Below are 14164 nucleotides of genomic sequence, written 5' to 3'. Positions count from 1 at the left end.
AAAATTTTTACAAAGAGAAGAATCATTGCTAAATTCTAACAGTACTATTGAGAAGTTCCTTCCTCAAAAGAAATGCCACCTGGGGCCAGAGCAACAGCACAGTGGGCAGGGCATTTGCCTTGCATGTGGCCTGCCAGGGTTGGATCCTCAGCATCCCATATGGTTCCCTGAGAAATGATAGGCATGATTCCTGAGTGCAGAGCCAGGAGTAACTGTGCACCAGGTACAGTCCTCCACCCCCCAAAAAATTTAGAAGGAAATGATGGTTAATTACATACTTTGTTACGTATAGCATAATTCTGAAGTACCTAAATATGATGTCTCTGAAAATTAAGATATAGAAAAAGTTCTTAATATGAGTTTAAAATTGATTTTTGAAAACAAAACATGAACTTGAGCAAACATATAATTCTATACTTACACATCCATAAATAGTACATAATCTTCACTGTCTTTTGGAATTCTACAGGAATGTCTACAGAAAAATCCTGATAAAAACAAGGTCCCACAGGAAAATTGTCAGGAAGAGGTGGCCAATTATTTTTTCTGCCTGCAAATTAAAAGAAAAAAGTTATCTATATTAGCAAAAAGAATTTTCTTTTGCTTAAGAATTTTTTTCAGTACCACGAATCAAACAGCCCCTCACACAAGCAAGTCATGTGCTTTAGTTCTGAGCACATCCCTTGGGCAATAGCCCATATGTGCTACTCCTATTTTCTGTATCATAGAGTATGCATTCTTTTTTAAGAATATTTTACAAAAATAACACTGTCTCTACATTTCTATGCAAAAGTTAAAACTGTTGCTTTTACATTTTTTTGGAGGATCTCACTCTAGAACATATAAAAGAATTTGCCAGTATCATATACATACACATAAATAATGCTCATCAGGAATTATGAACAGTTCAAAGTAGAAGATAAAAAAAAGTCAAAAAAAACAACATGTGGCTGGGGACGTGACTCATCAGCTGGGGAGCATGTGACAAGGCCCTGGGGTTTAACTCTAGTGCCAATATAAATAAGCACAGACATATCCTATGACCCTGTCCTATATAGCACTCATGTAGACACCAAGCAGTTTTAAAATCTCTACAATTTCTTCTGTATCTTAAATCTTTATGTATGTTGTAATTCCTATCCAAAGCAGAGAGGGAAGAGCAGTTTTTTTGTTTTTTTTTTTTTTTTTTTTTGCTTTTTGGGTCACACCCAGCGATGCTCAGGGGTTACTCCTGGTTCTGCACTCAGGAATCACCCCTGGCAGTGCTTGGGGGACCATATGGGATGCCGGGGATCGAACCCGGGTCGGCCGCGTGCAAGGCAAACGCCCTACCCGCTGTGCTATCGCTCCGGCCCCGAAGAGCAGTTTTTAATACTGTGATTTTCTACTGATAACTCCATGAACAGATTAACCATTATCAAAAAAATCAAGTATAGAAATCTGTCTAAAAAAAATATCCTTAATACACAAATAGAAAGCTAGAAACGATGAGGAAACATCAATCACAAGACCCTGGACAAGAACTAGGTGATGAAAGAAGATAAAGTGATAAACATGATTCCCTTTCAGTAACAGTAATGCAAACCACAGTGCCTAAAAGGAAAAACGTAAATGAGGGGCAGGGAGAAACAGGGACATTGGTGGAAGAAAGTGTAGCTGTGAAAGGATGGGTGCTAGAACACATATAACTGAAACTCAGTCATGAACAACTCTGTAACTGTGTATATCACAGTGATTCAAATAGAAAAATCTATTATAAAAGAATTAAGAAAATAAGAAAGAAGCTAAGGAATTACAGCACCTTCAAAAACTTGAAGGAAAAGTGAAGTTATGAAGAGTGGAAATGGATTATATAAGGAAATTACACAAAAAATAATATAGGGAAAATGGTAGCAGAAATTAAAAATAAAACAAACTAAAAGCAAAAAGCAAGTAATTTTAAAAAGGGGTAAATATAGAAACTAAAGCCATATTCTCATTTTAGTTATTAAAAAACACAATTTAAAAATTAGATTTTTACATATTTCTTAAAGACGAAAGTAATATAGTCTATTTGATTTTCCCCAACAATATGCCTCCAGTACTTAAAACTCTTTTTAAACTTCAAGTGGTTCCTGCATTTCTCGGACTGCTTGAGAAGCAGCCCTGAACAGACTCAGAAACTGCCTTTTCTCTCACTAGGTAGGAGGCTTTGAGCAAACCTAAAGATTGTTTCTATCACTAAACCCCCCTCACAGACTACACTAAGAGACTTCCACCTTAATTAACTACTTGAACTACAACATCTTTCATAGAAAAAAACTTAAATTAGTCAATCCTAAGAAAATAGGTCATATTTTAGTTGCTGGCATTTTAAAAATAGTGAGCTCAACCTAAATGTTTAGTTTCTTCTTTTATAGATGTTTTCTAATATTGCAAGGCAAGAAAATGACCTAGAGTAAGTGTGTCCTCAAGTGGTCCTTACACATTCTGTTAGCCTTATCACTTTACCTGACTTCCTAATCCAGATTTATCATTCCTTCTCACCCCAAGGCTGAACTTGCCCTGAAGATACTCCTGGTAATCACACTCTTAACAGATTTCAGAGCAAATAATCAATTCTTCATTTTACTTCACTTTGAAATCATGGAAATAATCTAGGCTTCCTAGAGTCATCACATTTTTTTTTTACACATTTCTCAGATACGCTAAGAAGATGAGGCAGATAATCTGGAACTGTTCAGAATAAATCAGGGGGGCTGAAGCAACAGCACAGCGGGTAGGGCGTTTGCCTTGCACGTGGCCGACCCGGGTTCGAATCCCAGCATCCCATATGGTCCCCTGAGCACTGCCAGGGGTAATTCCTGAGTGCAGAGCCAGGAGTAACCCCTGTGAATCGCCAGGTGTGACCCCCCCCCAAAAAAAGCAGAATAAATCAGAGGTTAAGAGTCAACAGCAGTCCTACATTAAATTAAGTAAAGTTTCTGCACTGCAAAGGAAACAATGACCAGGATACAAAGCCCACAGAATGGAAGAAATTAGTTAGGGGTTAATATCAAATATACAGAAGGCACTGGTAGAACTTTACAAGAAAAAACAACCAAACCTCATCAGAAAATAGAGGGAAGATACGAACAGAAATTTCCTCAAAGAAAAGACGCAAATAGTCAAAAGGCACGTGAAAAAAATGCTCTGCATCAGTAATCATCGGGAAGATGCAAATCAAAATAGCAATAAGATATGATCTCACACCACGGAGAGTGGCACACACAAAAAAAGAACCAAGCTGGCACAGACACAGGGAAGAAAAAACTCTCACATTCACTATTGGTGGGAATGTCAACTGGTACAGGCCTTCTGAAAAAATATGGGCATTCCTAAAAAATCTAGAAATTGAGCTTCCACTTGACCCAGTAACTACACTTCTTGGAATTTCCCCGCAGGGCCCAAAAACAAAACAGAGAAAAGACATTTTTACCTCCAGGTTCCTCGAAGCACTGTCCACAATAGTCAAAATCTGGAAACAACCCAAGTGTTCAAGAATAGGGATTTAAAAAAAAAAAAAACTATGGTACAGATACACAATGGAATATTACTCGCTTGTAAGAAAAGCTAAAGTTATGAAATTTGGTGCAACGTGGAGGGACCTAGAGAGTAGGAGGATATGGGATCGAAGTTAGTCAGAAGGAGAGAGACCGACAGAAGTGATCTCTCCCAGATAAGGAACATAACAATGGAATAATGAATGCCAAAGACGATGGAAACAAAGAACATGAGAACTGGTATACAGGAGGAACCACACCACTCAGAGGCTGGGAGGAGGCAATGACGATGGTAGAGGGAAGCACTCAATTGGGAGGAGGAGACGGCATGGAAAGTGGGTGAACAACAGTACTGTAAACCACAGTGCAAAACTTACTTTTTTTTTTTTTTTTAAAAAAAGCACCTATTGTAGTTGCAGACTGTTAAGTAGGAGGCAAATTAAGGGGTGGGGCACTGGTGGAGGAAAGTGGACACTGGTGAAGGGATCAGTGTTGAAACATTGTGTGCCTGAAGTCCAATCAAAGATAACTTTGTAATTTTATGGTGACTAGAATTTTTTTTTTTAATTTTAAGCGTCTACAGCAGTTAAATGTAGCCACAGTCCGATATCCTCATAGTTTCAACAGGCCCAAAGAAATCCAAGTACATAAGCAAAGGCTTCAGGTGTTAGAATAAAATGAAATAAACAATATTTGCATTCAATGACTATGTGATGAGGCTAAAAGTGTCTACCATAAAGAAGCCAAGATCAGAGGCCTAATGATCATCAACCAAGACATCTACTGTCTAATAATCTGAGAATACTACCCAAGGATAGTAGAAGCAGATCGTAGATTAGTCCAAGGGTGGAAGCCTGCCTCAGTTGCTGGGGAAGAAGGCAACTGGGATAGAGAAGGGACCATTATGACAAAGACAGTTGGAAATGATCACTCTGGATAAGAACTAAGTGCTGAAAGTAGGTAGAGGAACAAACACGGTAACCTCTCAGTACCTGTACTGCAAACCGTAATGCCCAAAAGGGGAAGGGAGGGAGAACAGGGGAGAGAGAGAGAGAGGGAAGGAGAGGGGGGGGGGGGAGAGAGAGAGCGCGCATCTGTCACACAGGCAGTCTGGGGAAGGGGGGTGGCTGGAGGGAAATAGGGTCACTGGTGGTCGGAGACGGACAGTAATGGAGGAATGGGTGTTGGATCACTGTAAGACTGAAACCTGTTCATGAAGAGCTTTGTAACTGTTATCTCATGGTGACTCAAAAAAAATAATAATTGATTAAAAAAAAAAGGAAATCTACTGTCTAATCTCCTTAGGAAAAAGAAAAACAGGGCAGGAATTTTCTGCAAAACAAATGCTTCACAGAGTTAGTCTAGATACAATTTAAAGTTTCTGCAAGTTATTTTAAATTTAAACGTCTTAGAATCCTACTACCATGTTGACTGAGGTTTTGCATTTCTCGCTCTCGACGATCTAATTCAGCTGCTTTTCTTTCTAGTTCTTCCTGGCGCTTGAGAAGTTCAGCCTGAGCCAAGGCATGTTCCTAAACAAAAAATAGCAAGTTAGAAGTATAAAATACTGTAACTATGGAATACCTTCTGCTACTTCCATCCTATGCTAAAAATTTTTTTCAAATGCTTTCAAAATATAAGAAATCACTAAAGATAAAAATTTCAAAAATTATTATGAAGACACTGGGCCCATTTTTTATCTCATTATACAAGTCCTCAGTGGAAATGCTGAGCACATAAGGACAAGAAAAAAAATCTCAGAAATAGTGGTAAGGTAATTGGAATGATAAAATTAAGGGAATCTTTACACATAAAAAGCAGAACAATTGAGGAAAATAGATGAAAAGAAAACAAAATAAACGGTCTCTTAAGTGGGATAAATGGTAGTTAGTGAAAAAGAAATGCAATATCTTATATTCAGTAAGATAATGGGCCAAAAAAATAAGAATTTCTTAACTCTGGATTATAATTTTATCTGCTTTTAAATAATATCAGGCAGTCTATTCATCAGCATTGTTCTTATATTTTCCCACCGCAAATTTCCTACCACTATCTCTTGCTTAGCCAGGAAACTCTCTCAATAAAATTATTTTTCTATTACTGTTATTTTAATGGTATTGCACATTAAACAGTGAAACCAGAGGGGAAAAATCCACAATATAAAGACCAGAATAACATATGAATTCATAAATGCTAATAATGAGATACAGTAAATGCTATCAGCTGAAAAAGACTATTAGTGTTGATAAGCTAGCTAGCTCAAATTCATGAGTAAGTTGAAAATTAACGAAGGGGGCTGGAGAGAGCTCAATGCGCTAGAGCAAATGCTGTGCATAGAGGCGGCCTGGGCTCAGTCAATCTCCAGCAACATTTGGTTCCCCCACGCATTGCCGGGAGTGCCCCTTCAGCTCTAAGGAAGGAGTGCGGCCCAAAAGACACATTGAAATTTTATTTTCAGTGTTCTGGTTTTGAAAACATACCCCACAGTGCTCAGAGCTTACCCTTGGCTGCGTTCACGGATCGCTCCTGGAGGTGCTCTGGGGACCATGTGTGGTATCGGGAACCTAACCGGGGTCTGCCACTTGCAGACAAGCACCTTAACCTCTGCACTGCCTCCTGGCCTCCCCCAATTTTTTTCCCAAGAAATACGAATTGTATGAATAATTATTTCACTCTTAAAGCAAGTATTACTGAGTACTGTCATTTCCCATGTGAATTCACATGTGTAATATGCACTGACCTTTGCAATCTGTGTATAAGCTGGATGTTCTTCTGTTGGTTTCATTATTGCTGGCTGTGTGCTGGGGACATTAGGCATTTTCACATTGCCAGGTGGAGCCTAAAAAGATTTTAAAAAGAATAAATGACATGAACACAGATACACAGCTTCAATGTAAGAACTATAAACACCAATAAAAAATAAAATGCTAGAAACTGCCTTTCACCCCCACCCGCTTCCTTCAGTAGTCAAGTGTGTGGCAAAGAACCTCTTAAGCGCTCCACTTTCTTCTACATACTCATCTCTTGATTCCTCAATCTGCACAATACCTCTAACACTACACCAAAAACATTCTCCCTCCTCCAGGAAACTACATATAACAAACAAAGTCTTTTGTTTTCATTTCCTTTTTGTTTTTATTTCCTTTTCAAAAACTAGAGAGAGCCTTGAACTAAAAATTCACACCAAGTAAAAATGTCAATTCTCACTTAAGAAAGCTACATGCCAATGCCCTGGAAAGATTATGAGCCTTTAAGAGATGGGGAACTAGCTGAAGTGATAGAGCATAGGGCGAGGATATACAAGGCATTGGCTGAGTGAGGGCTGGTGGCCCCAGGGGGACACCAGGTACTACCTCACAGCAACAAACACTTTTTTTTTTTAAAGAAAGTAAACAGAGAGCTCAAGGCAGAATTCTAAGAAAAGAGGCCCTCGAGGAATAGAAAATAAGCCGCATAAGCATAATTCCATCTCGTTAACCAAGATTAGCAGTACTGGAAAGTATTAAGATTTAAGAACAAATCAAGCAATTTTTACCCATTCACTAAAGGAGAATTAAGTTACTATTAGTATCATGTATGCATACACAAAGCAGTTATCAAAAGGTCTGAGGGAGAAATTTTTAAAAAGTGTCTTTTTGAATTTTAACTGAATTTAATTGAAATAAGGCAGAAGTAGGCATATACACAAACAGCCTGCTTTTCTTCTACCTGTGCCCAAAAAATACCTGGAGGATCTCAGCAAACTGCTATCAGAAGAATCTGTATACTTATCCTTTTCCCCTTGAAACATATTTCTATATCACTGCCTTCTCCTCTCAATATTCTATTTTTAAGCTAAAAAAATTACTCTTTCAAACAGTTGTAAAAAGACAAAGAAAGGAAGCAGGAGGGGAGGAGTGAGGAGAGGAGCTCAAAGTACAGAGAAAGGAAAGACAGGGAGGAAGTAGGGGAGAGGCAAGAAAGCATGTTAGCAAGCAGCTGCAACGAGAAGCTCAGAAATCAGGAAAATTACCAAATCAGAAGACACTACTGATACAGCAGGATTCTCCCCAACAAAAAGTTAAATAGAAAGAGCACAAAACCCCCACAAAATGCATGTCTGATCTCCAACAGAGGTATAGTATAAAATAGTAAATAAATATTAGCATGTGTCTTATTTTTTCAGGGAAAACTGATTACTCAAATTAAAAAACTAAAGTAAATTTCCCACTAGATACTATGTATAAAAATAAATGTAATAGCTTGATTCCCATAATCACATATGGTCCCCCTACCATTGCCAGAATGCGGCACAGAGCTAATAGTAACCGAGCATTGCCAGGTATAGCCAAAACAAGTAAGTCTGAAGGTAGACTGTTAACTTAGAAGTCAAAATTTAAAACACTACAAGGAAAAAAACAGATGAAGATTTTTATGAATTCAGGCTACGTAAGAACTCCTCCACTGTAGTCTCTAGTAATCTTTATTTTGAATATGATGTACCTAAAACTTCATAAAACACAGGAAGTGCTCAATAATTATTTACTATGGTTAAAAAGCATAAACCACACTAAATTCAAATTCAGTAATAGTGAAAAATCAAGAACACACAAGGGGAAACTGGTTATAAAATTTACAACAAAGTATAACCCGGAATACATGGCAGGCCATTATAATTCACATAATGCAACCATAGAAAATAGGCAGAAAATATGAATAAAGAATAAGAAAAACAAAAATTATCTAAAACTAAAAAGATAACAATTACTGAATGGTCAAATCTAATCAGAAATCAAGTGCAAAGCAATGACATACCACTTCGTAATCATAGAAAACAAAAAGGGCAAATACTGAATAAAGCATATAGCATATCCTCAAGAACAATTCAGATGTAGGAACAGGAATGACTACCAATGAATGCTGCTGGGATACTTAAGCATCCATGGGGGCTGGGTGGGGGATCACATCTCTTTATCTTGCCTTATTAAATTCCAAAAGAATTAAAACCAAATGTAAAAAATTAACCAGATTTTGTATAGTATCTTTAGAATACAAGAATGTCCCTGTATGTGTGTCTCTGTGTGTAGACACACACACACACACACACACACACACACGTATCTGGGAATAAGATAATCAGGTGTCATTCTAAACATTAAGGAGGGGAGGGAAAAAATAGAAAAGCAAATATTTGACGAAATAAAAATTGAGAGCTTTGTGGGTGTAATAGTTCAAAACCAAGATGATAAGACAAAATCTCAATCACTGGGTCAAGAGTGATAGAATAGAAGGTAGGGCCCTTGCCTTACAAGTGACTGGCTTAATCCTCAGTACTCTAATGATCCCCCAAGCACCTCCAGGAGCACCTAAACTCATAGCCCTGAGCACCACTAGGTCTGGTCCACCTATAGGAAATAGGAAATCTAAACAGGCCAATTACAAGCAAGAAAATTAAAACAAAAATCAAATGTTCCTCCAAAACAAAAGACCAGATTCAGATGGTTTTACTATAGAGTTCTAGCAAACCTTCAAAGATAACCTACCGCCTACATATTTCAAGTTTCAAGCTCTTCCAATGAAAAGGAACCCTTTCAAACATTTTTTAGAACGGGGAAAGGGTAGGGGAATTGGGGCCACACCTGCTGATGCTCAGGAATTACTCCTGGCAGTGCCAGGGATCAAATCTGAGTTGGCCACAGGCAACGCAAATGCCTTACCCTCTGTAGCTCTAGCCCCCAAACATTTTTTTTAAAGAACAAAATTATTCTGATACCAGAATCAGAGAAGTATCACAAAAAGAAGAGTAAACTACATACCACTATCCCTAATGAACAGTGAAAGCAAAGATCCTCAACAGAATTTTAACCAAATTCAACTGCAGCACTGTCGTCCTGTTGTTCATCAATTTGCTCAAGCGGACACCAGTAACGTCTCCATTGTGAGACTTGTTACTGTTTTTGGCGTATCGAATACACACCACAGGTAGCTTGCCAGTCTTTGCCGTGTGGGACCAAATTCAACAGTACATTAAAATGTTAGTACATGAATCAAAGAGATCAAAAGGCTGAACATGTGCTTTGAATGCAAGGGGCTCAGAGTTGATCCCTAACACTACATGCATCTCAGGAAGTAACTATCTACCACCGAAGCACAGAACCAGAAGTAGTCTGAGTAGTCCTTGAACACTGTCAGATGTGGCCCAAAACACAAAGGCCCCAACATTAAGAGATAAAAGAATCATATAGAATAACCACGTGGAACTCACATCAAGGAAGCAATGATTGTTCAAAATGCCATGAACAAATCTATTAATGTAATACACCACACATCAGCAAAATACAACATTCTTATTATCATAAATGTAGATAGCATTTTTACAATATGTAGTATCTATTCGTGATTTTAAAATGTTTAATGCGCAATAAAATGGGGATTGAAGAAAATCTCTAAGAGAATAAAGGTCATATACAAGAAACTCAGAATCAGTATCATGCTTAACAGTGAAAAACTCAAAGTTTTTCTTCTTAATACTTTTTTATTTTTGAGGTGGGTCACACAGGGCAGTGCTCAGGGCTTACTCCTAGCTCTACACTCAGGGATCACTCCTGGCAGTTCCAAATGGGGTCTGGATTGAACCCAAATCAGTCACACATTCAAGGTAAGTGCCCTACCCGCTGTACTAATGCTGACTTGAAAGTTTGTCTTCTAAGATCAGGTACAAGACAAGTATATCAATTTCCACCACTACTGTTCAACATAATAGTGAAAGTTCCAGCCATAATTAGACAAAAATAAGAGGTTCCAAATTGGAAAAAAAGTACTAAATGTATCACTATTTTCAGATGATATACAAAGGAATCCCTAAAAACACCAATAAAAATTATTTTGAAACAATAGGTAAATATAGTAAAGTGAGGGCTGACAAAAAATTGTTGTATCTTCTATATGCAAACTAGGAAAAAAATAAAAAGTCAACCACTTTTATCACTACATGAAAATGAACTGAGTCATGCCCAATTCAATCAGCTTAATTAATTCAATTAGCTGAATAAATAGCAGTACTCCTACATTAAAAAAAAAGGGGGGGGGCTGGAGTAATAGCACAGCGGGTAGGGCGTTTGCCTTGCACATGGCCTACCCGGGTTTGATTCCCGGCATCCCATATGGTCCCCTGAGAACCACCAGGAGTAACTCCTGAGTGCAAAGCCAGGAGGTAACCCCTGTGCATTGCCGGGTGTGACCCAAAAAAGCAAAAAAATTTTTAAAAAAAAGAAAAAGAAAAAGAACTCAGTACCTAAGAATCAACCTAATAAAGAATATGAAAGACTCAAGCAGTCAATGCAATTACTCAAGGCACTGTACACTAATAATGCATATACCTATACATATATCACACAGAAAATACAATTTGTATCAAAATCCCAATGATATTCTTTGAGGAAATAGAACAAATATTCACAAAATTACAGAAAACCCTCAAAGCCAAAGCAATTTCGAGAAAAAAGGTTGGAGGCACTGCATTCCCTGAACTTAATCTACACTACAAAGTGATTTTTAAGTGTGGAATAGGAATAAAAGCACACAGACCAACAGAATAGAACTGAGAAATAAATTCTCATGTGCATGAACACTTAATTTACAACAAAGGACCTTCAATGATTGATGCTGGGAAAAATTGAACAGCTACCACATGGGGGGAAAAATGAAATTAAGTTCACTGTCTCACACTATGCACTAAAGGTACCTAAAAATGGATTGAAGACTTAGATGTCAGACTTGAAACTATGACACACATTGTAACCCAAACATGAAAGCTTGTAACTATCTCACAGTGATTCAATAAAATTAAAAAAAAAAAAAAGAAATTAAATAAACCAATTCCATGACATTGGCTTCAGCGGTGGCTTCAGAAATTCAACTTCACTGGTAAGGAAAGCAGAAGCAAAAACTAAAGACAAGAAATTACATGAAACTAAAAGCTCTCAGCCAGTTACTGCCATTTAAACCAAAGATGTCCTAGTGAATGAGAATAGTCACACATCAGATATCTGACAAAAGACTAATATCCAATATCTATACCGAATTCACAAAATTCAACAATAAAACACAATTATTCAACAATGGTGGAGAAAAGGTGAACAAACAAATCTCCAAAGAAAGCATACAGATGACCAAGAGGCATGTGCAAAAATGCATCTTATCAGGGAAATGCAAATCAAATCATTTCAGGGAGAATGGCCTGTATCAAAAAGGTCAGAAATAATAAGTGATGGTGGGATGCAAAGAAAAAGGAAACTTGTTCACTTTTGGTGGATCTATAAACTGGAGCAGTCTATGGAAGAGTTTGGAGATTTCTCAAAAAGATTTTAAAATAGAACTATCATTTGATCTAGAAATTCCACTCCTAGGTATCTATTCAAAGAACATGAAAACACTAATTCAAAACATACATGCACACTTATATTCATTGCAGTGTTATAAAAATAGTCAAGATCTGGGAATAAATCCAAGTGTCCAACAATAAATGGTGAATAAAGAATTTATGGTAAAAAATATATATATGCAATACTGGGCAAGAGTAACAGACAGTACAGTGAATATAGAGCTTGCCTCGCACACAGCTAACCCAGTTCACTACCTGGCACCCCATATGGTCCCCCGAATCTGCCAGGAATAATCCCTGAGCATTGCCAAATGTAGCCTCAAAACTTAAAAAAAAATCCTTGAATATAAAAAAAGTTATTCAGCTGTAAGAAAAGATGAAATTTGAGCCTGAAGAGATAGTAGGGTGCCTAATTGACCTAGGTTCAATCCCCAACACTGCATACAGTCCCCCTGAGCACCTATGATCCCAAAAGAAAGAGCCAGGAGTGATCCCTGGACAGACTCAGGAGTAAGCCCTGAGCTGCCAGGTGTGCCCCCCAAACAAAAACAGCAACAAAAGATGCAATGTAAAATTCTGCTATAATGTGGGTAGAACAGAAGTCAAGCTAAGCGAAATAAGTCAGAAGAAGACAAATACATATGATTTCACAAATGTGTGGTTTATAAAGAAAAAAAGCAAGGGAGGAAATAAAAGGGAGTAGAACAGGTCTACTGAAACAAATCTTAGACTCGAAGCAGTGAGAAGCAGAATGTGGGCTAAAGTGTCTTTGAAATTAGGACTTCTTAAGCTTTACTCACTCCTGAGAAAGGAAACAGGAAAAAGCACTACAAGAAAGGGTTCCAGTTCATTATGCGGTGAATTTTAAACCAATATTTGGTTGTTACACATTCAGGAACCTTTCACTGCTGCCAAATTTGAGACTTTCACATTCAGTTATACGACTCCATACGGGGTCCCAATCCAGTGTAAGAAGCCAGGCAGTGGACTCTGGTGGAGAGATACTGGCACTTACATGGTAGGCTCGGTATATTAACAATGTGTCCCGAAAACAAGCATCCAAAACATTCAGTGTACTTCAATAAAAATAATTTTAAAATATCAACCTCTTCAGAAAGTAAAAAAATATACATTTTATCTATTTTTAGAGCATTATTAGCATGAGACTATCATCCCTTTTTGGGAAAATGTAATAGAATACACATATAAGACGTGTAAGAACCACAGAAATATTTATACCCTATAACCAGTAAACACCCAGTAAATATAATAATACAGGGCTAGAGAAATAGTATGGTGGTCAAGGCACTTGCCTTGCATATAGCTACCCCGGCTGGAGCACCGGGACTGCACAAACACTAGCAGTCGCCCCAGAGCTCTGCTGGTGTGGCCCAAAACCTCTATCCCCAAAATTATGATACGGCAAGATAAACATAACTCTGTGTATTCCATGGATGCTCACTACAATTTACGATAGCATTCACATTCAAAGAAATCCAAATATTTAAAAGAAAAATAACAGATTTATTGTTTCAATCCATCCTTTTGATGTTTTATGTATTATGTAGCTTACTATGTAGCTATTTATAAAAGTCTGGAAAGAATAACAAAATGAGGGAAGTTTTTACCAATTGTAAATGATAAAAGCAAACTATTAATACAAAAATATATACAGTATAATCAGTTTTAAATTTTAGAATAAAGTTTAAATATACGAAAATGTTAACAGTGATTATACTTAAAACAATGAAATTTAAACTTTTAGTATGTTTATCTTCACTGTAACCATGTTACCAAGATGATTTTGTATTCTGTCCAAACGCCTATTCCTTCCACTTCAACATATTATATTAACAGAAAATATTAAGCTACTCAATCCTAGTTGCCCTTCAACTAGAATATCAAGGGCTTATGGTCTCAGTCGCTTAATAAGTAGCAACAGGAAAACAATAGCAAAATTAGTTTGACAGCACACTTCATGAAAAACAGATGAAATTACTCAAGAATTCACCCAGCTGAAACCATACTATAAATTCTTAACTGCTTTAAATAAATTATTAAGTACAATACATTAGTCTAGATAAGAATGAATGCTGAGTTAGACCTAAGTAATCTGATACACATGAGCAGTTAGTTTGCCTATAGAACATCAAACATGAAAGATGCTGGGGATGCACAAATCTCTACTAACGACAATAATCTGAGAGCTATTACCATAACAATGTTTTTTAATTTACTGACATTAGTTAGAGCTCTGTCTAACTCTGGAATCTAGTATTTT

General features: G+C 37.2%; 1 protein-coding gene across 1 annotated transcript in view; it reads right to left on the bottom strand.

The window, feature by feature from the left end:
• Positions 1 to 14164, bottom strand: part of SCAMP1 (secretory carrier membrane protein 1) — a 96041-nt gene that overhangs the window by 48087 nt on the left and 33790 nt on the right. The window contains exons 3-5 of the mRNA XM_004613142.2: positions 6262 to 6360; positions 4945 to 5053; positions 422 to 550 (exon numbers count right to left, since the gene is read on the bottom strand). Of these exons, the coding sequence (XP_004613199.1) occupies positions 422 to 550; positions 4945 to 5053; positions 6262 to 6360 (337 nt within the window). The remainder of the gene's footprint in view (positions 1 to 421; positions 551 to 4944; positions 5054 to 6261; positions 6361 to 14164) is intronic.

The sequence above is a fragment of the Sorex araneus genome, chromosome 1, assembly GCF_027595985.1.
Source record: "Sorex araneus isolate mSorAra2 chromosome 1, mSorAra2.pri, whole genome shotgun sequence".
NCBI classification, from domain to species: Eukaryota; Metazoa; Chordata; class Mammalia; order Eulipotyphla; family Soricidae; genus Sorex; species Sorex araneus.
This window is presented reverse-complemented; position numbering and strand designations above follow the sequence as displayed.